Source organism: Hemicordylus capensis, chromosome 6 (genome assembly GCF_027244095.1).
Source record: "Hemicordylus capensis ecotype Gifberg chromosome 6, rHemCap1.1.pri, whole genome shotgun sequence".
NCBI lineage: Eukaryota > Metazoa > Chordata > Lepidosauria > Squamata > Cordylidae > Hemicordylus > Hemicordylus capensis.
Genome location: NC_069662.1, coordinates 130957885 through 130979815, shown reverse-complemented (window position 1 = coordinate 130979815; position 21931 = coordinate 130957885). Strand labels below are relative to the sequence as shown.

The 21931-nt window shown below is 42.7% G+C and overlaps 1 protein-coding gene across 3 annotated transcripts in view; it reads right to left on the bottom strand.

Annotated features, from left to right (window-relative positions):
- Positions 1 to 6359, bottom strand: part of SGCE (sarcoglycan epsilon) — a 52350-nt gene extending 45991 nt beyond the window's left edge. Inside the window, exon 1 of one of the 3 annotated variants that reach the window (XM_053259070.1) lies at positions 6027 to 6359. In XM_053259070.1, coding sequence (XP_053115045.1) covers positions 6027 to 6174 — 148 coding nt within the window. In that variant the 5' untranslated portion in view covers positions 6175 to 6359. The remainder of the gene's footprint in view (positions 1 to 6026) is intronic. The other 2 variants (XM_053259069.1, XM_053259071.1) reach the window with 2 other exon arrangements.
- Positions 6360 to 21931: the final 15572 nt, after the last annotated feature.

The following is a 21931-nucleotide window of genomic DNA, read 5'->3' as shown; positions in this document are numbered from 1 at the left end:
AAACGTTTCAGCTCGGGGGAGGGTCAGCATTTTGGTGCTGGCGGGAGTGGTACTTTAAGGGCGGGGGAGGGTGTACTCAACCCTGCCACCCCGTTGCCCTCATCAGCCAGAAGTAGCAATCGCGCGTGCACCTCTTGTGTGCACACACATGGCCATCTGCCATGCACACGCATATGCATGATGGGCGCACATGCAATTGCTACTTCCAGCCAATGAGGGCAACGGGGTGGCAGGGAGGAACGCTGCTGCCCCGATGGGCTTGAAAATAATGGAGCGCCGGTGGGGGAAATGCAGTGGGAGGAGTGAGTACACCCTCCGCCGCCCTTAAAGTACCACCCCCACCAGCGCTGAATAATTTTCGGGCACATCCCTAATCAGGAGATTTGGTGCTTGGTGTTATCAATATGCCAATGACACCCAGATCTATTTCTCCATGTCAACCACTTCAGGAAATGGCATATTTTCTCTAAATGCCTGCTTGGAGGCAGTAGTGGGCTGGATGAGGGATAACAAACTGAAGTTGAATCCAAATAAGATGGAGGTACTGAATGTCGGGGGTTGGGACTCAAGAGATGGTTTAGATCTGCCTGTTCTGGATGGAGTTACACTCTCCCTGAAAGATCAGGTATGTTGGGAGTGCTCCTGGACCCAAAGCTCTCCTCGGTTTCTCAGGCTGAGGCAGTGGCCAGGAGCGCTTTTTATCAGTTTCAGCTGATATGACAGCTATGTCCATTTCTGGAGGTAAATAACCTTAAAACAGTGGTACATTTGCTGGTAACTTCCAGACTTGACTACCGTAGTGCACTCTACGTGGGGGTGCCTTTGTACATAGTCTGGAAACTACAATTAGTACATAATGCAGCAGTCAGATTGGTCTCTGGGACATCCCAAAGGGACCACTTAACACCGTTTTTAAGGGAACTGCACTGGTGCCAATATGTTTCCGTGTGAAATACAAAGTGCTGGTTAATACCTATAAAGCCCTTAAAGGCTTGGGTCCAGGCTATTTAAAAGAGCACCTCCTTTGTCATGAATCCTGCCGCCTATTATGATCTTCTGGAGAGGTCCGGTTACAGTTGCCACCAGCTCGTTTGGTGGCAACCCAGGACCAGGTTTTCTCTGTGGCTACCCTGAGACTTTGGAATATGCTCCCCACTGAAATAAGAGCATCTCCTCTGTTTGTTTTCAGGAAGGCCTCAAGACTCACCTGTTCTCACACGCTTTTAATTTTCAAAACTTTTAAAAGTTTGAAATTTAAACTTTTAAATTTTAATGTGTTATTTTTTAATGAATTTTAATGTTTTATATTCTATTTTGTTTTAATTCTGTACACTGCCTTGAGATTTTTATACTAGGTAATATATAAATGCAATAAATGAATACATAAATTAGAATTTTAATAATTTGCTTTAATCATTGTTTTATGCTACTGTTTTTATTTCGGTTTTATGCTACTGTTTTAATTGTTCTGTGAATTTTAATCTGTGCTGATTTTCAAATATTGTGTTGAATTTTGTACACTGCCTAGAAATGTACATATCAAGCAGTATAAAAATATGAGGGGGGGGATCCGCGGATAATGAATCCGCTAATATCGAGGCCCAACTGTATGTTATCATTTAATTGTACACTATGTTAAGGGATAGGATAGACTACAAATATGAATAGGTCTATACACTTTTACCCATAGATGGCCATGAAGGGAAGGTTAGACAAGGAAAGCTAGCTTCGGGGTGGGGTGGGGGAATGGGGGGATACTAGCAGGGGTGTAGCTAGGGGAGAAGGGGCCTGTGTTCATCCTTCTCTCTGGCCGCCCCCCAGAGTGAGAGAGATAATGAAGAAAATAGGGAGGGGTGGAACTGGAGGGCCCTCAGGAGCTGGGGGCCAGTGTTCTTTGAACCCTCTTGCTCAATTATAGTTATGCCCCTGGATACTAGTAAAGAAGCAAAGCAGTAGTGCTATATCTATCGACAAGTAACAGAAGGAAGATAGAGTTGTGGGAGAGAAGACTATAAACTGGGGTTTTTTTTTCTTTCAAGCAATAGGGGAGGGAGTAAAACATTTCCAGATAGTAGGTAACACCTCCCCCTTTGGGGAAGGAGAGCTTAAATGGCTGCATAAGAAGTCTGTGCTTGGAGTGGAACAAGTGCTGAGTAAAAGGTAAAGTGTGCCCTCGAGTCGGTGTTGACTCCTGGAGACCACAGAGCCCTGTGGCTGTCTTTGGTAGAATACAGGAGGGGTTTACTATTGCCATCTCCTGCGCAGTATGAGATGATACCTTTCATCATCTTCCTATATTGCTGCTGCTTGATATAGGTGCTTCGCATCGTCTGGGAAACATACCAGCGGGGATTCGAACTGGCAAGCTCATGCTTGCTAGGCAAGTCATTTCCCGCTGCACCATTAGGCGGCAGTACCCAGCCGCTAAAGAATTTGGGCGCAAAAGGGTGGGGGGGATACTTTAAAGCCACAAAGTGACAGAGATGGAGAATAAGGACTTGTATTAATTATTTCAAAATAGTGGTGCCTGCCCCAGGCTCCATTCATGAGACACCTGTAATACCAGCAGAATCGCTAGCCATACAGCACTCACAAACAAGATGATTGTATTTAAGGAAAGAGGAATCACATTTTCTAAGCAACTCAAAATTACTTTTCAAGTGCTGGGGAAATCTTATTTCCCCACAATGGGTGTGCTGTCTAGAGGAACACTGTGGATCCCCGACAACAACTATGTAATACAGGTAATAATTTATCACCAAAAAAGGTCCTAAAATGAGAGCATTACTTCCAACACATTACCAACAAAAACAATTCCTTGCCTTAGCAAAGGAGGCAATAGCACAGTGAATGCAATACTCAATATTTCCAGATCAGCTCCTACAACCTTTTTAATCTATCTAGACTTGTTCTTATTCAAACCATAGTGTACAATGAACCTTTTACAGTCAAAGACAACATAAACAAACTGTATCATAATGTACAGTATTTGATATTATAATCAAATAATTGCCTTCATAGTTCATACAGATTTCCCAGCCCTACCAGGGGGCATGGAAACACACCACTGTGGTCTGCCCATTAAGGTAAGACCTGATCAGATCTTCCATGCTTCCTATACTTTCAATCAGATTGTATGGGACTGCAGGAGCAATTCATATGCTATATCAAGAATGAATTCAAAAAGAAAGTGGAGATGGGTTGAATTCTGATCAAACACAATCTTAGATCAGATGAAAAGTCCATGTGGCCCGAGAAGCTCAAAAAAGGAGCATGCTGGAGAGAACTAACCTGTGTAGGTATATACTAGTTTCATCTCAAATTGTTTTTGTTTTAACTATGCTGAGGTAATGATACTCTTCTTGCATTGCCTCCTAAAAGTGGACAGTTTTATATAACAGTCAAAGCCAACTTCATCGAACCTTAAAGTAAAGTTGTGCTGTCGAGTCGGTGTCGACTCCTGGTGACCACAGAGCCATGTGGTTTTCTTTGGTAGAATACTGGAGGGGTTTACCATTGCCATTTCCCACACAATATGAGATGCTGTCTTTCAGCATCTTCCTATACCGCTGCTGCTCGATATAGGTGTTTCGCATAGTCTGGGAAACATACCAGCAAGGATTCGAACCGACAACCTCTTGCTCCGTAGGCAAGTTACTTCCCTGCTTCATTGAACCTTAAGCCTCTCTAAATCACTTATTATAGTATAGTCCTATAATATGCAACCCCATAATGCTCTAGCACTGTTGCCACAGCTGTAGCACACTCACAGGCATTAGTATCAGGGTGCATCGTGGCTTCCATCCCAGCATTTGGGTTGACTGGGTTGTGGATAGTGCTTAGAATCCATATATAGACATCAGTTAGCCTTGGAAGAATCAGCACCTCCTCCCTGCAAATTGCTTTGAGAGGGTCTCCCCCTACTTTCACCACTGCAGGCATCTTTACTGATCCACATAAGTTAGGGTATGATTGATCTAAACATTTGCAGTGCCTTTTGAGAAGTCTAGCAAACTGTAAACAGTTAAAAACTAAGTTATTTGGCTGAAAGAGGAATTGTCAGAAGCTCACTTTGAAATGCTCTTTAAAACATATAAATCAGAAAGGAATGGACTGAGAGCCAAGCTTGCTTTAGATACTTTGCTGTTTTCTGTTTGAGTATCTGACCCATGTATCCTCCATTTTTTCCTCATAATTCTGTAGATAAGAAAACCTCAAGACAATATATTATAAGGCAATACTACACTGCTGTTTTTACATTGCATTTTGTTTTTACTGGTCTCATTGAATATTGTTTTGTTTAGCTGCTCTAGGCTCATATGAGGGTTGCAGGATCTAAATCTCTCAAATAAACAAAACAAAACACAGCACAAGCAGCAGCAAATATTACCAGTCTTTGAGGTACAGGCAAATGCTTGTATATTACCACCTTCCAGTAAAACACCAGAAAATCAATACACTACTTCACTTCCTAGCACCCTACACTCTGAATCTGTTCTATGCAATATCAGACCTAAATATGATTTGTTTGCTCTGGAGACCGTTTCCTATTTTGTAATTTGGGCAGGCATTTAAATAGTCCCCATTCCTCCAATTTCCCTGGGTTGTGTCATCATAACCAAAGATATGAAAAGGTGCCTGCTATTCCAAGCACTGAGCCAACACATAAACATTGCTGGTGGGTAGCCAGTCATACAGGAACACAGTATACATCAACCATCATCAATGAACATCAGAAATTTTACCTCATTTTTCTTCATGTTCTGCAAGCGTCAACCCTTACCATTCTAGATATGATGGCCACACCATTAAGGGTGATTTAAGGCTGCAATTCTATACCCAAAGGGATTAATTCTTATTGAATTAATGGAATTTACTTCTGAGTAGGCATGCATATAAGTACACAACAAAACACACACAACCTGGCATGGATCTCAGGTAAAGAGGGAAAAACGACTTCAGACCCTTCTCAATATAAATGCATCTTTTCATTCTGAGATTTAGTATTTCAAACAATACCTACTTTACTCTGAAATGTAACCGATGAATGTTAGGCATTTTACTTTTCTTCATATATTTATTTACTTACTTACTATATTTGTACACTGCCCCAAACTTCTGTCTCTGGGCAGGCCAGCAACATAAAACAAACTAAAACAGAAATTAAAACCTTAAAACCATTTAAAACCACAAGTCTAGTTTAAAAGCTAGGCTTTTAAACTGCAAACATCAACCCCTACTATTAGAGATTCAGTATTCCAATACCTAATCCACGTTCAACTATCCTTACTTTATGAGTTCATTTTCTATTACTCTCAACTGCTCTGCTGTTACAAAGGAAGGTTAGACTTTTTTGAAAATCTGTAATACACAAAATCCAGGGAGGGTACCCTGTTGGATGTTTTTGCTGCAACAGCCTAGGAGTCTTGTGGCACCTTAAAAGCTAACCAATATTTCAGCATCTGGTCTAGTGCACGAAAGCTGGCGCTACAGTAACTGTGTTAATCCTTAAGATGCCATATTTTTTAAAAAGAACCCAAAACATGTGGGTTTAAATTAAAAAATGGTTTTGTCTTTAAGGAGCAGCTGCAGTCAGCCAGGGAAGGAGATGCCATGATGAACCTCATCACCACCTATGGTTGCTTTTGAGATATTCTAGCCTCCTCCTCCACCTCCTCCCGTCAAATCTGCTTTGTCCCCCTGGGAGGCTTCAGAAACTCCCATGGCCAAAAAAGGAAGAAGCCTCCCGTGGCAACTGCCTCGGGGAAAGGAGAGAGGGAGGCGCTCCGACTAATCAGGAGCTGCGGCTGATGGGGACAACCCGGGCGGCAGAAGAAGGCTGCGATCCAGCCGCCCAGAATTGGGGAGCGAGAGCGCCCGCCCGCCCGCGCTTCCGTGGCTCAAGCATTGCTCCGCGGCTGGCAGGAGGGAGGGGAGCAGGGCGGCAGGCCGTGGCCGGAGGATGCGCAGTCCGGGCGAGGGGGGCTGCTCCCAAGCGGGGAGGGGGCTCCTCCACAGAGACCAACCTGTCAGCAGGAGGGTGGTGAGGGCGGCTCCGCTGCGCCGGCTCTGGGGATGGGAGCAGGAGGACCCCGCTCCACAGCGCTGCATGGCTCCCTGGTTGTGGTGCCGCCGCCGCCGCTGCTGCGCCTGCTCCTCCTCCCGCCGCTGCATCCTCCGCCCGCCCGCCTGACATAACCACCGCTGCTGCCTTCAACTTCTCTCCCTCCTCCCTTCCATAGAGACCGTCTCTATGGCAGCACGCAGGGAGGGGCTTAGGCCGGCTCGTGGCGGGCCTCGCCTGGCTCGCCCAGCCCGTCTTGTTGCTGTTGAAACGCTTCGGAGAAGGAGGGAAGCGAGCGTGTGCTGTTCGCGCCGGCCTCCTCCTCCTGGAATGGGGTGTGTGTAGCCCACAGCGAGCCGCTTGGGAAAGGGCGAGGGAAGCAGCTGGCCAGCTTCTTCGCTCTGAGTGTGGTGGTGATCTGGTGACCACCTCTCCCCTTCTTCTGGCTTAGGACGCGGGTAACAAAAGGTTTACAAATAAAGACCCTTTCAGAAGCAGGATCTTTGACTATGTATTGCAGCACCTCAAGAATCTAGCGGTCAAGAGCCTAGGGTGGATAACAGTTTTGGGTTTAAAAAAATCCCCAACACACCACTTTGTTTGCATCACCATCATCATCTTTATTATTTACAAGCTCTTCAAGAGAAGGGAAGAAACTAAGCTTAGAGCAAGTAAGAGAATGTTTAGGATGGAATGAAAACTCTTCCTCCACCACCACCACCACCTTTATTATTTACAGAACTTCCAAGGAACAACTTGTTCATGAGTGATCTGGTGAGCAGTGTAGTACTCACATTTAAAGATGATAGGAAATCATTCAAGATGGGGAAAACCTAAGCAGGCTATGAAAAGCATCAAAAGGATATCTCTAAACCAGGGTTTCTTAACCTTGGGCCCCCAGATTTTTTGGACTACAACACCCATCATCCTCAGCCACAAAGGCCATATCTGGGGGTGATGGGAGTTGTAGTCCAACAACATCTGGGGCCCCAGGGTTAAGAAACCCTGCTCTAAACTACAGTTGCACAGTACAGTTGCAAATGCTTGGGGTTGTGGTCACTGCTGCACTCCCCTGAAGCAAAATATACATTTATTGTAGGTTCTGTGGTCTGGGAAATCTGGCAGTCATCCAATGCCACCCAAGAGTAAAAGCTCCTACTTGTATGTAAAATTTCATGATTCAGAATGAGGATTAAATCTGTCGTATGGGTAAGCTCGAAATATGAACTCAAAATATCAGTAAAAAGGCAAAGGAGACAAAAATAAGTTCTAATCAATATATTTTAATGTTTGTTGAAACTTGATTTTAAAAAAAAGTCCTTTCATAACAAGAGATAGATAGAATTCTTTATTATGGTCATCAACTAGATAAACAATCATCATACTTTACAGCAGACAAAAAGAAATTAGATCAACGTAAGCATATCTTACTGTATTTTACAAGCTATAAAACAAAATTTAGCCACATTTAAGGAAACTGAATCATTGTGATCGGACAGTACATGTTGCAGATAAAACATAGCAGTATGACTGGGATAATTTACTAAAAAAAAATAGATAAAAATCTGAAATAAAACTGTTTCAGATATCTGTTAAGATATCTGTTAAGATAAGCAATAGAGCAGAACATGCACAGCTGTTCCAATGGCACCTGTACTATAGGGGCATAGCCAAGTTGTATATGGTATTTTCTTACATTTCCCATCTAGTACTGTGGTAGGAAGTGCATTAAAACGAGCAAGGGTCAATGCACTCCTAAATTTCAACATTGTTATATAGCACTTAGCACTTACATTTATATACCACTTTATAGCCGGAGCTCTCTAAGCAGTTTACAATGATTTAGCATATTGCCCCCAACATTCTGGGTACTCATTTTACCGACCTCGGAAGGATGGAAGGCTGAGTCAACCTTGAGGCCCTGGTCAGGATCGAACTTGTAACCTTCTGGTTACAGGGCGGCAGTTTTACCACTGCGCCACCAGGGGCTCAATATGGTTTTAAAAGCTTGCAGGTCTCAAGGAAACAAATTGGTTGGACAGAAATATGACTTTTGGAAGACTGGCTTGCCCTTCAACACCAGTGCTCGCTGCTTAAGTGTTCTTTTGGCCTGATCAGGGCACATCTTAATAAGTTGGTTCTTCCTGCGAGAAGCCATAAGACTTTCCATTTTGAATCAAAGTTACCAGCTAAGGTCAGGGAAAATAACCATACTGGACAGAATAATAGTCTTAACCAATTTGCAAAGACACACAGCCAAAGCTGTGTGTAATTACACACCAGCTTCTTGATGAAGAACCACATTGGCGATGCAATGCGGAACCTGGAATATATATCTTAAAAATTTGGATTGAACAGATTCCAATAGAATGTAGTTGTTATAAGGGCCATGTTGAGCTCGATATAGGAGTTGTGCCTGAGAGTTTGCCAAGAATAGCTTTACTGCAGCTGGGACAACTAAGGCTCCTCTGGAATAATGAAAAGATTTTATAGCAGATGCGGAGGCTATTCACATGATGGGAGGAATCTTTAAAGTAGCCACTTTCATTAGCAATAAAGGACTTACTTCTTAAGAGTCTAATTCCACATCAGTGATGTTTCACATTTCCTTCTTCCTGAAACAAAGCAATGATTTTGGTATTCCTTACCTCTCGACAGACTTTTTGTTATGAGTTTGTTGCTTTCTTGAACTTTTGGGAAACCTTTAATTGTGTTAGACTTTTCAAGTAAAGGCATTTCCTGCAAAGAAAGATTTCCCCCCATCCAGTTCTCTGTACACATCTGTATGCAAGACAAAGGTGTGCTTTTCACTTACTAGGAGAAGTATCTTTTTCTCTCTTGAGAGAACAGATACATTGCAGTTCTTTGTAAATTGCCATTTGAACTACAAAATGATTGGTTCACTGTTTAACCATGATAGATGTTTTCAGTGATTGGTCTGAAAAGGCCAGTGGGCTAGAAATGGAACCAAGCAGTCATTTCCATTAGCAATAAAGAACTTACTTCTTAAGTGTCTATTTTCACATTGGTGATGAAAATAGATTTTCACATGTCCAGAAGCAAAGCAACAATTTACTTACTTCACACCAGACTTTTTGTTATGAGTTTATTGCTTATTCAAGGTTGTGGGAAACCATTAATTGTTTTATGCTTTTTAAGCCAAGCCATTTCCTGCAAATAAAGATTGCCCCACACCCCATTCAGTCCTCTGAACAAGTCTGTTCCCATGCAAGGTATATTTTTACTTAACTTGGAGAATGTTGCTAGCAATGCTTTTCTGTTGGCTCCCAGGAGCTCCCTCATTTGTGTTTGCGTCTCTAGGCTTGGAGATCTCACTCTATATGCTCAGGAGCCTCTCAACATCATGAGATCTCCACTTATACACATGGGGACAGGTCACTTCAGGGCAGTGGGCTAGTTGCCCCTAGATGTGGCTCATAACAAGCAAATTGTAAAGGGGAGCAGATGCACACCCTCCCTAATGCTGGGATACCCTAAGTAGACCCCAGAAGTTAACTAAAAGCAGGTTAACACTCTGCCCTCAGAGTGAATTGCCTTGTCTTCTCTGCCTTTCGCATAAAAGGATAGCAGCCAGCTAATGTGTCAATTAGCTCAACAGGAAGAATACAGATAAGGCTTGCAGAGGTAAATCTCCCCCAAAGATTTACAACAAATCTTTTGTCAACCTCAACAAAAGAGGTTGAACAAGCGATACAAACATAAGAGATGCACCCATTAAAAATACTGATTAAATTACTGGACTTTTCCATCTATGCAGATTCCCGATCTCACGTCTGTGCACTCCGTTTTCATGACAAAAGCCTAGGCATACCTCAGCAATTCCCTCATTGTTACTCTCAGGAAGAAAGATCAGCAATGGGATCCCTGCCGATCCCTCCCAACACACCTGTCAGACAGCAATGGTCAATTGGAATTTGCCCCCAGAATATGTATTTGGGTATAAGAACCCCCAATTGCATGACCCAGTGTGCTCCCTTGTATGTTTCACATGGGACTCCATTGGATGCTCCTTGTGATCTATGTACTCTCTACGCACACAGAGGCGTATCTAGGGGAAATAGCACCTAGGGCACTGAAATTGTGCCCCCTTTCCAAACATCTGACACCCATCTTTCAGATAACTTTACCATAATATCAGCTGAAAAATACAAGTCAAGCTCGTTAATCTTTTAATATTTCAAAAACTATTTAGCAGTGGATGTAGCCAGACCAAAAAATGCTGGAAAACTACAAATTTCAGTATGCTGGGGTTCATGAAATACCCAAATACGATGTGGAGGTGTACTTGGAAAACTAAACAGAAGTGCCATTCTAATTCCCTACTATGCATTGTAGCATCACTATTACATAAGTTTTAAAAATAAATGGAGAATTTGGCTTTTCCCAGATACTCTGAAAATAATTAAAGGATATGCAGAGTAAACTGTGTCACTGCTTGGAATATATTCTAGTATTTCAGAAAGACAGTTAAAATGAGAAAAAGAACAAGAACTCCCAGAGGCCTTAATACTAAGGATTTCACACTGAATCAAAGACAAACTCACCATTAATAGCCATATTATTAAGATGTCACATTTAACTCACTTATCACAAGAAGCAAAGTAAAAGCAAATGAATACAATCCTAGGTCATAAGTTTCAGCCTAGTATTCACAAGCCCTGATTCTCTGCACATAGTGCCAAACTGAATATGTGTACAATGACCTATATTATATTTTTTATTTTTTATCTTTTTTTAAATTAACCTGTAGCCCCTTCAGTGGGTGTTGTAAATCTGTTAGCTCGGCTAACCCAACAGGATTTACAACCCCCTTCAGCACTCCCCGGTGAGTTAACAGAAAGCAGCAGTGGAACTGCACAAATAAAATAAAAGGCTCACAAAGAAAAACAGTAAATGAATTAAGTCCCTTGAACTGAACTAGGTACCCCCCTCTAACAATAACGGAGTAATAAGTGAAAAGAAAACACAGAGCAAGGAATGAAAATAGCGAAAGATGGCAGAATCAAGGAATTAACAGAACAAAGCAGGAAAGCATAAACAAGGCAAACAGGAACTCGGACAAAGTTTTGGAATTCAAATAGCACACTGTCTGCAGCCAGTGAAAAGTTGCAGACAGCATCTGATCAAGTGAGACTGCTAAATATATAGGGCTCAAGAGAACCAGCAGCCAATCAGGCTTCCCTGTTAGCACTTCGGCTTCCTCTCTTGTGATCTCCTGTGCCTGCGTGACTGCCACTGAGCTTGCCTCTTGAGATGCCTTCTCAAGACAGGTGAAATCCCAGGCTTCACCCCATCAGAAATAATGTCTGGCAGCTGTTGCGAATGCTCAGCTCCAGAGTCTGGTCTCCCTGCCAAATTCTGTTGCTGTGCCTCTGAGCCCTCACTAGCAGATGAATCCTCCTGCTCTGACTCTTCTGAGTCAGACGTCTGAGCCATGACACCGGGCTTCCTAAAGGCTGTGGGTGGGGGTGGGGTTTCAGAAAAGGTTCCCCTTCCCCCCACTGGCCTCTTAATTCACCTCCGCAGCCCATCTCAGGCTGATTTTCGGGCCTGTTTGGGCCTGCAAAGATCGGCGTGGTGACCATTTTGGAGGCTGCCACACATGCTCAAATGGCCTCTGCAAGGCCTGGAAAGGCCTAGGGTCGTGCAGGGACCATTTGAGCATGTGCGGTAGCCATTTTTTAAAACATTTTTTTAAAAAAATGGCTGCCAAAAACAAAATGGTTACCGCACATGCTCAAATGGCCTCTACAAGGCCTGACATGGCCTAGGGCCTCACAGAGGCCATTTGAGCATGCGTGGCAGCCATTTTGTTTTCAATGGCCATTAAAAAATATATATTTTAAAAAATGGCGCCCCCTTCAAGTGGCGCCCGGGACATGTGCCCTGCCCGCCCTACCCTAGATAAGCCCCTGTACACACCAGCTACCTAGGAGTTACCAACAGCTTTTGGGGTGATTTTCTGTCCAGTGGCCATCATGCACAGCAGTGTTCAGTATTTCGTGCCACTTTCCAGATTGGCTTTCTTGCTCAGTCTGATCTGCCCAACCTTCCTTGCTAACACAGGAAGCTGGGTCGATGTAGGAAGCACCCTCCTGGAGTCACATCTACAGACTAACCTCTCGAACTTTCTTCAACCCGCCTTGGCCTGACCAGTTCCTGAAGAATGAAGTTTATCAGTGGTCCCCAGAGCCCTTCGTCCAGACCAGGTGATATGAGGCTTCACCCCTCCTTGGACCCAAATTCTATCTCTACTCCCTTTTCTTAGATCCAACCCCTTCCTTCTCTAAAAGCCTCTTTCTCTTGCCTGCCTGGGAACTTACACAATTAGGACTCTAAGCTAAAATGCCTCATTGCAGTTAAATGTATTTTTGATAGGGATATTGCTTTAACTACACATTTCTCTCCTCTGTACCCCTCCCTACAATAAACATCTTTTGATTTGGAAACTTACATCTTGTCTCAGTCCAGTCATTTCCTGAGTCCACAACTTTGCACAAATTAAAACTAAAGTGAAACTGTTCCTTTCTGAGCTAATTTCCCCACATGAGCCCAAAAGGTAGATTTCAGGGTGTTCGCTAATCACCCCAGAGCAGTTTCACTAATAAGTAGTATCTCTTTTTATCTTGAGAACAGATAGATTGTAGTTCCTCCTTGTAAATTGGAAAATTACTTTTCTACAAAACAGTAATCAAAAAGGCCAGATCAATTTAAATCATGAATATATGTCTTCTGTCCAGTGGGCCAGAAAAGAAGCCATTTATTTTGACAAGAAAGTAGCCATTTTCTTTGGCAAGAAAGGACTTTACCTCTTAAGGACCTACCTCCATGTTGGTGGTGAAAGAGTGCAACGATGAATACCATCAGAATTTTTATTAGTTTGTTGCTTTCTTAAACTGATTGAAAACCCTGCATTTCAAGTTAAGCCTTTTCCTGCCAATAAAGCATATTGTGATGATGTTGTCTCTCATTCTCTAGGAAATAAGCCAAATGGCTGTTCTCTTTAGCAATGAATCTTCCTATATATGAATATATCTTCCTATATCGCTGCTGTCCAATATAGTACCAGCGGGGATTCGATCTGGCAACCTTCTGCTTGTTAGTCAAAAACATTAAATACCACTGAGTTTTACCTTAGTCTAGCAATAGGCAGGTCCTTGGCTGAGAGAGCATTAATCTCTACAGCTTCTCCCTTTGTGGATACCAGAAGCAGCTGGTGACAAGGTAACATGGATTACTCATGAATGGACTGGTAACAAAATGGTGGGGAGATTGGGCCCATTTTATAGTGATTTAAGAGGGGGAAGCTTTCCCACTCTTCCAGAGACAGACAGCTCAGATCCAATGAAGAGTCATCATATCTCTTATCAGAGGCGTATCTAGGGAAAATAGTGCCTAGGGCAAGCACTGAAATTGCACCCCCTGTCCGAACATCTGATACCCATCTTTCAGATAACTTTACCATAATATCAGCTGAAAAATACAAGTCAAGCTCGTTAATCTTTTAATATTTCAAAAACTATTTAGCAGTGGATGTAGTCAGACCAAAAAATGCTGGAAAACTACAAATTTCAGTATGCTGGGGCTCATGAAATACTCCAATACTCTGTGGAAGTGTACTTGGACAACTAAACAGAAGTGCCTGTCTAATTCTCTACTATGCATTGTAGCATCACTATTACATAAGTTTTAAAAATAAATGGAGAATTTGACTTTTTCCAGATACTCTGAAAATAATTAAAGGATATGCAGAGTAAACTGTGTAACTGCTTGGAATTTATTCTAGTATTTCAGAAAGACAGTTAAAATGAGAGAAAGAGCAAGAAACTCCCAGTGGGGCTTAACACTAAGGATTTCACACTGATTCAAAGACAAACTCACCATTCATAGCCATAGTATTAAGACATCACATTTAACTCACTTATCACAAGAAGCAAAGTAAGAGCAAATGAATACAATCCTAGTTCATAAACTTCAGCTCAGTATTCAAAAGTCCTGATTCTCTGTACATAGTGCCAAACTGAATATGTGTACAGTGACTTATATTATATTATTTTTTTATTTAAAAAATTACCTGTAACCCCTTTGGAGGCATCCTAAAGGCCGTGAGGGGGTCTGCAAAGGTTTCCCCTCCCCCCACTGGCCTCTAGGGCCTCACAGGGACCATTTGAGCATGTACAGCAGCCATTTTTAAAAATATATTTTTTTAATGGCCACTGAAAACCAAATGGCTGCCGCACATGCTCAAATAGCCTCTGCGAGACCTGGCATGGCCTAGGGCCTCACAGAGGCCATTTGAGCATGCATGGTGGCCATTTTGTTTTTGGTGGCAATTTTTTTTAACTTTTAAAAATGGCGCCCCCTTCAAGTGGCGCCCGGGGCATGTGCCCTACCCTAGATACGCCCTTGTCTCTTATGTAACACTGGTCTTAGGCCAATCCAGGGTTGAGTTTTTCCCTCCAAACTGGAGGTTCCTCCTCCTTAATGAGTCTGAACTTTCATGTCTAAAGATATGACTGGTTTCAGCTGGTTACTTATTGTTGAAAAGGGGTTTAAGACTATATCTTGATGGCTTTGTCTCTTCAGTGACAAAAATCAAGAGATTGTTCTCATTCAGTAACAAAAGAGAGGAATGTCCTCCACTTCAGAGCACCAAGGGTGAGTGTAAGTGTAAGACATTAGCTCGATTCAGACATTATGCTGTATGAGTGTTTAGAGATATCTGTACACTCATACATATGTTTGTGTGAATGACTGTACCAGTAATTTTAAAACTGGACCTGGATACAGGCCCTTCAAATGCATGGTACAGAATGAAAGTGTACTTCTGTACCTGCATTGAACATAACATGGGAATAACGGTACCTGTGTACAGATCTCTACCTGTGTAAACTGTACACCCGTTGAATAAGTGTTGAATATAACATGTGAATGACCTGCCATTCTTGACCTGCATTTCACCACACCTTGCATTCCTTAAATTGTATCACGGTTTTTGTTATGAGTTTATTTTTTAAAACAAATGGAATCTTAAAAAAAACCAAAAAAAAACCCAGATCCCCAAAACCAAGGTTGTCTTATTGTTGTTCATTTGTTTGTAGTTCCTGTTTGGTCTATTTTCAGAGTGAAGATACTTCTCCAGGCAACGCAGTAACCTTTCCCCTCCCATCTCTAGAATTAATTCTTGGCAAAGGTTATTTAAAGAGCGAAACAAAGAAAGGAAGTGAAAGAATTTGGCATTTAGAGATGCTGAAATACTCTCATCTGCTGGTTCGCTTGGTTTCAGACCGCCTCCAGCCGTTACAAATTACTGTTCTAAAACAAAAAGTTACTTCTTACCTGGCAGCCTTACCATTTATTAGTGTTTTTAAAAGGAGCACAACTGCTTTACCATGATTATCGCATCTATTTTAGGGATAGGAGGAGGAGGACCAAGCTGTCCCTGTGAGATGCTGCTTCTTTTCCTGCATCCTCCACACCTTGATGGCTAAAGCTTGGTGATGGAGCTTTAGCAATCACAAAGGAGACAGTAAGCACATCATAATCACAGGCAATGTCATAACTGGCACCTGCAGAAGTGGGGGCAAAGTGTCATCCTTCAGCACTGGAGAGAGATGTAGCTGGGCATCCATCTACAATACAAACATATATGTCTTTTACACCAGTCCCTATCCTGGGAAATTCCCAGTTGGAATTCTAGTTTGGAAAAAAGTACTGATAACTGTCAGGGTTATTAATCTTTTTGAGTTTCCCATTGATCCATATGGGGAAATTATTTATTTAATTAATTTATTCGATTCGATTTATTTATTCGATTTATTCGATTTATTATCTGATGGGGCCCATGTTCAGTTCTTGCATACAGGCTCCTTCAGAGCTTGTTACACCCCTGAGTAAATGGACAACAAAATGGCCAAAAATACCGAAAGAACATGGAGAACGCCAACAAGTTTATAAAACCATGCATGGTTTGAAGGAAGTGGATAGAGAGAATGTTTTCTTCTTCAGAGTCACCTAATGAAACTGGCAAAGATTCAGAACAGACACAAAGAAAATACTTCTTCCTACAATATGTAATTAACTTATGGAATTTATTGCCACAAGATGTAATAAGAACCACTAGTTTAGATGAGTTTAAAGGGAACTTAAGACAAATTCACAGAAGAAAAATCTACCAGTGGCTAGTAATCCCCTGCTAACTTGGCAAAGAGGCACCTTTTAATGTGGTGATTCTCTTTATTTAGCAGGGGGAGGGTAACTATCCACCCCCAGTACAGTACCTCCAGTGACTGTTGCTGGTGTCGATCTCATGTTTCTTTTTAGATTGTGAGCCCTTTGGGGACAGGGAGCCATCTTATTTATTTATTTGTTATTTCTCTATGTAAACCACCCTGAGCCATTTTTGTTAGGGTAGTATAGAAATCAAATAAATAATAAATAAAATAATAATCATCATCATGATAGCTAAACTGAATATCTGGGCTTTGAGGCAGTATGCAGTTGCATACCAGTTGCTGGAGGGGAAAAGCCGTGGAGGGCTACTAGCTTTCTCCTGCTGCTTGTAAGCTTCCCAGAAGCATCTGATTGGCCACTGGTGGGACTAGATGGACCTTTGGTGCTTTAGCTTAGTCAGGGGTTCCCAACCTTGAGTCCCCAGATGTTGCTGGACTACAATTCCCGCCATTCTCTGACATAATGCCACAAAGGTCAAGGCTGGGAATCCCTGCCTTATATAAGAAGGGCAGGCTCACAAAATCAAAAAGGCTTTATTCCATCCCTGGCTATCCAAAACCAACTGAATTTCTGAAAAGTCATGTCTTGGTAACACTGGCCCATTTGCAAAATGAAGACATGCCATTGCTACTACAAACATAAGAACAGCCCTGCTGGAGCAGGTCCAAGGCCCACCTAGTCCAGCATCCTGTTTCACACAGTGGCCCACCAGATGTCGCTGGGAAGCCCACAGGCAGGACCTAAGGGCATGCCCTCTCTCCTGCTGCTATTCTTCTGCAACTGGTATTCAGAGGCACACTGCCTCTGAGGCTGGATGGAGGTGGCCTATAGCCCTCAGACTAGTAGCCATTGATACTAAATTTCTTGGCAATCAATTTCATGGGATGACCCTTGGTTCTAGTGTTATGCAAATAGGAGAAACATTTGTCTCTTATCAACTTTCTCCACACCATACATGATTTTATGGACCTCTATCATGTTTCCCCACAGTCGTCTTTTGACTAAACTAATAGTAATTAATAGTAATAGTAAGAGTAATTAGTAAGCTTTACTTACTAATACTAAGTGGTTGTGTCAGGAACAAGAGGAGCATGCAGAACCATTGGATGTAAGGATACCACTAGAAATCATCCAAACACAGCAGACGCCTCATGCATGTACCTTAGGAAAAACAAACCCGAAATGAAAAGAAAATTCACTGTCTTTTTCACATTCTGGGGTAAGACTTTTTCTATTAAAAGCAGTCTCTGTGTTGTAGTGTGTGTGTGTGTGTGTGTGTGGGTAGGTGTGGGTGTACATGTACCAATTACCCAGTCTTTTGTTGCTGCTTGCTTCCAGACTCATCATCCCCCTAACTCCCAAGAATGAACACAAGAACTATGTGCTAGTCCTCAGGCTCACAGCAAGGTTAAGTGGACCTTTGGACAAGATGTGAAGATCTTGGACAAGATGTGAAGAGAAGGAGGCAGGGGTCCCCTGGGTCCCCTGCCTCCTCCTCCCCCACTGCCCTTCATGTCTTTGCTTCAGAAGAACTATATGGACATGGTCAAAACCAAAACATTCTTGGTATGCCCTTTTGCTCACTCCTATGCAAACAATAAAACACAATCTCCACACTCCAGTCAGGAGCCAGAAGCTTGCCAATGAGTCAGGTAGACAGGAGGAGAGTTTCCTAGACAGTGGGCCCCTCTCCCCCAGGGGCCCACCCAGAGACATCCCCCCCCCCCGCCGTCACCTTGCTCAATTATAAATGGACCCCTGCAAGTCCTCCAGGTTCTGCATGAATGGCACAACAGACTCACACCTACTCAGTTCTTGTAACATCAGCTCCCTCCTGCTAGATCTCTTGCTTTATCTTTACATCCTCTTTGATTTTTCCTCTCTGGAGGCAGCAGTCATCTGGAAGTATTTATACAACCAGATCCTGTAATGTCAATGGGCACCCCAACTGTGCAAAGCATTAATCCATTCAAGTCAACTCCTTAGGGAAGACAGATTTACTACAGAGGGGATGGACGCTCAGGAGAGTGCTCCATCTAGTGGCTACAAGAGAAGACGTGGAATCTGTAGAGACTACTGTTTTTTCAAAGACTTGCAGGTGAGCCATGAAAAACCTCACGGATGGTACTTTGAAGCACTACACAGCAGAAGTAATGTCTGGGGTGCAGGCAACAGTGGTTCTATCACACTGCCCTTATCTTTGAAAAAGTATCATCTACACTCAGCAATACTAGTGAGGCACCTAAGGAAAGTGCAGAACTAGCTCTTTCTCGATGGGAAGGTTGCCCAAGACAAGCAAAGGACTCACCACCCCAACAAAGCATCCAACAAGGTTGGATTCTCAAGGACATTCTCAGCTTATGTGTCTCACTTTTTCCAGCTTGAGGGGGCACAGTGAGGGTGCTTGGCCCAAGGTCCTTCACAATCTGAAAACTGGCATGAGGGAGTCGATTACTCAGGACTCACACCTGATTTTTTCAGGGTCTGATGAATGCTACCATGCTTCATTAAGCCATAAAGATTTGGCCACAGAGTCACTAAGCTATTGTGCTTTAAATATCTATTTAATAAATACGAAGAGCTTTTCCGGATGTCTATTTATCTTGCTTTTTTCAGCTCCTTCAGTGCTTTCCAGTGGTCTCTCACACAGGATACAGACATGTGAACCAGCTTCCAGACAGATGCTGAGCACTGCACTCGTGCTATATTTACAGCTCCACCTGCTGGCCAGTGCTTACTTTCCAATTTCTCTCCATTACCACTTTTAAAGTGGTAATAAAAACAGTCAGGAAAGTAACCACTGGCTGGCAGGTAGCACTGTAAAAATAGTATAAGGGCGGCACTCAACATCTGAATGGAGCACTGAAAATCACAAGGGTGGAGAAGATCCTGCAGAAGTCAATGCACGTCTGGATTCTATGTGAGAGCCTGTCATTAACTAAGCACGGAGGGAGCTAGGGAAAACATGAGATAACCAGATGTCTGAAAAAGCCTTAAGTGCATGCCCTCATTTCCTTTGCAGACCAATGACTTCCACTGGGATTTGTAAACTTTTTTGCTTTTGTGCCATTTTATGTATTTGTGTAAAATGTCTTTTCTTTTTGTGGTTGATGGAGCGGGGGTGGGGAGAGAAATGTGCAAAATTGATGCAACATAATATTAATTACTTAATGCAAAATAATGCATTTCTGAAGAAAAATGTAACACTTGGTCTGAGAAGCAGAAAACAACAGTATGGCCAACATGATGGGCCAATGGAATTGCTCCCCTGTGTATACAGCAGGGGGTTAATTTACACTGGACCAATGACCAGAAAGCATCATCCTTCCTCTCATGTGAAGTCAGGAGAGGTGTGGAAGTGGGGTACAAAAGAGCCAAGCCACGGACTTTGGGTATTGCTGTCTTCAGCAGGTTTTGGGTGCATTAACAAGGTTTGTGATGGCAGCTAAGAAGTGCAGATCTTTGATGGCCTCCACCTCTTCCCTGGACAACAGGAGATCCAACACTCAACTGCAGGCCCTGCTGTTGGACATCAGGTCAAGACTGGAGCGACTTGGAAAGCAATCCAACCTGACTCCTTCTGCAGCAAGTGGACAAGCTGCAGTCAGATCCTGTGATGGGTAGGAGTGTGCATGGAACTGGTTCCATGCACACCTGGGAGATGGGTGCGGGCTCCTTTAACAACAACAACAACAAATATTTATATGCCACTTTTTAACAAAAGTGTCCAAAGCAGTTTACATATAGAAATAATAAATAAACACATAAGATGGATCCCTGTCCCCAAAGGGCTCACAATCTAAAAAGAAACATAAGATAAACAAGGTGTGGGGAGGGTGCCTTTACCTCCCCCGCCATGCTTACCCCTCTGACGCTGCTGCAAAAACTGCTGGCATGGGGCGGCTGTATTCCCTCTTGCTACCCCAGTCGGTGTAATAATGGAAGTGGTGGGGGTGTGGGGCATGTCATGCCCATGCCCAGCACTTCTGGCATTATGCTGAGGCTCCAAGGTTGCCAGAACCTAAGGGGTATACTCGTGGGTCAAATGAGCCGTAAGCCAGAATTTGGCTTTCAAAAAGCCAAATCTGGCCACTCAGAATTTGCTGTCTGGGGCGGAAAGAGGGAATACAGCCGCTCCACATGTAAATACAGGGTGAATATAGATAATTGTTAACGAGCTTACCACAGCAAAACAATCATTTTACTTTTTTTATATCCCACTCTTCCTCTAAAGAGCCCACAGCAGCGTATATATAGTTATGCTTATCCTCACAACAACCTTGTGAGGTAGATTAGGCTGAGAGTGACTGAACCAGAGTCACCTAGTGAGTCTCATGACAATGGGGATTTGAACTCAGGTCCAGCTTCTCTCTAATTTTTGAATTGAACTCGATTTTTGATTTGAACTCAATTTCTGATTTTGAATTGAACTCAATTTTTGATTTGAACTAATTTTTGATTTGAACTCAGGTCCAGCTTCTAATTTTTTTCATCTGTGTGCAGAATGAACCAGTTCTGGGCGGCAGTATCAAGGCAGTGTGTGCTCACATGCATTCAGAGTGGGACCTTTCTGATTTAGCCTGAGTGGGATGCACGTCTTAAAGGGGACACTACTTAGGTCTCCTCAGTCCTAGCTCAGCACTCTAACCACTACACCACACTGGCTGTGACTCCTGCTGAGTAGGAAGGCTACAAGTTTTTTCACCATTTGGCAGGGTGATAATGAAGACTGGCTGCCCTTAACTGCTTGATAAATGATTACAGGGTGCAGGGCTTATATGTGGGAGACTCAATGTACAAATCCCTGCTTACCCATGCTGTTCACTGGATGGCCTTGTGCTAGCCAGCAAATACAGCATAACGGAGAACAACCAGCACTCTCTTATTAAACAAGAGTGTTCTGAATAAACAAGTCACAAGTACAATACAGCTTTCATAACATTCTTATGACTTCTTCGTTTCTTTGGGTTGTCCAGTGCCCTCTGCTGACCTTCAAATTTTCTCAGCAGATTGAAGGAATGAAGCATCAAGGCAGTTCTTTTAATGCAGCTTCTTATACAGAGTTCCATAAGAAACAGAAGATTTAGATCAGCTGCTGAAATAAAAAATGTGAGTTTTCTTGTCGGACTGGCTTTTATCAGCAGATTCCTGTTTTATTTAGGAGTGTAACAAAACAAAATCATAGTCATTCATTTGCCAGATTTATCATGCTGCTGGAAACTGAGAGGTAACATCTTCCAAAGTGTGATTTTACTTTTTTTTAAAAAACCATTGCTTTTTTAAAGTTGTGCTTTGAATTCAATTGCATTGCATGTCTTTGTTTTTCTGTAACTTTTGCTTTTGTGCAGCACAAAGATCTGAACTATGGGGAAAGCATTACTATCCAAGGCTTGGCATCTCTCTTGGAAAATTTATCATGCGTTCAGAGAGTGAGTGCAATACATATCCAAAAATGGAAGCAATGAAAAACTCTTTTAAAATATTACTGAAAAACAACTTCACAGGCAACTGCAAACTGCTGAACATGCAGTTTTATAGCCAAACCACCATACATCCTAGAGTGCTGACCATATTACAGTGGTGCCAGCTTGATATGGCCTAAGTATTTATGAA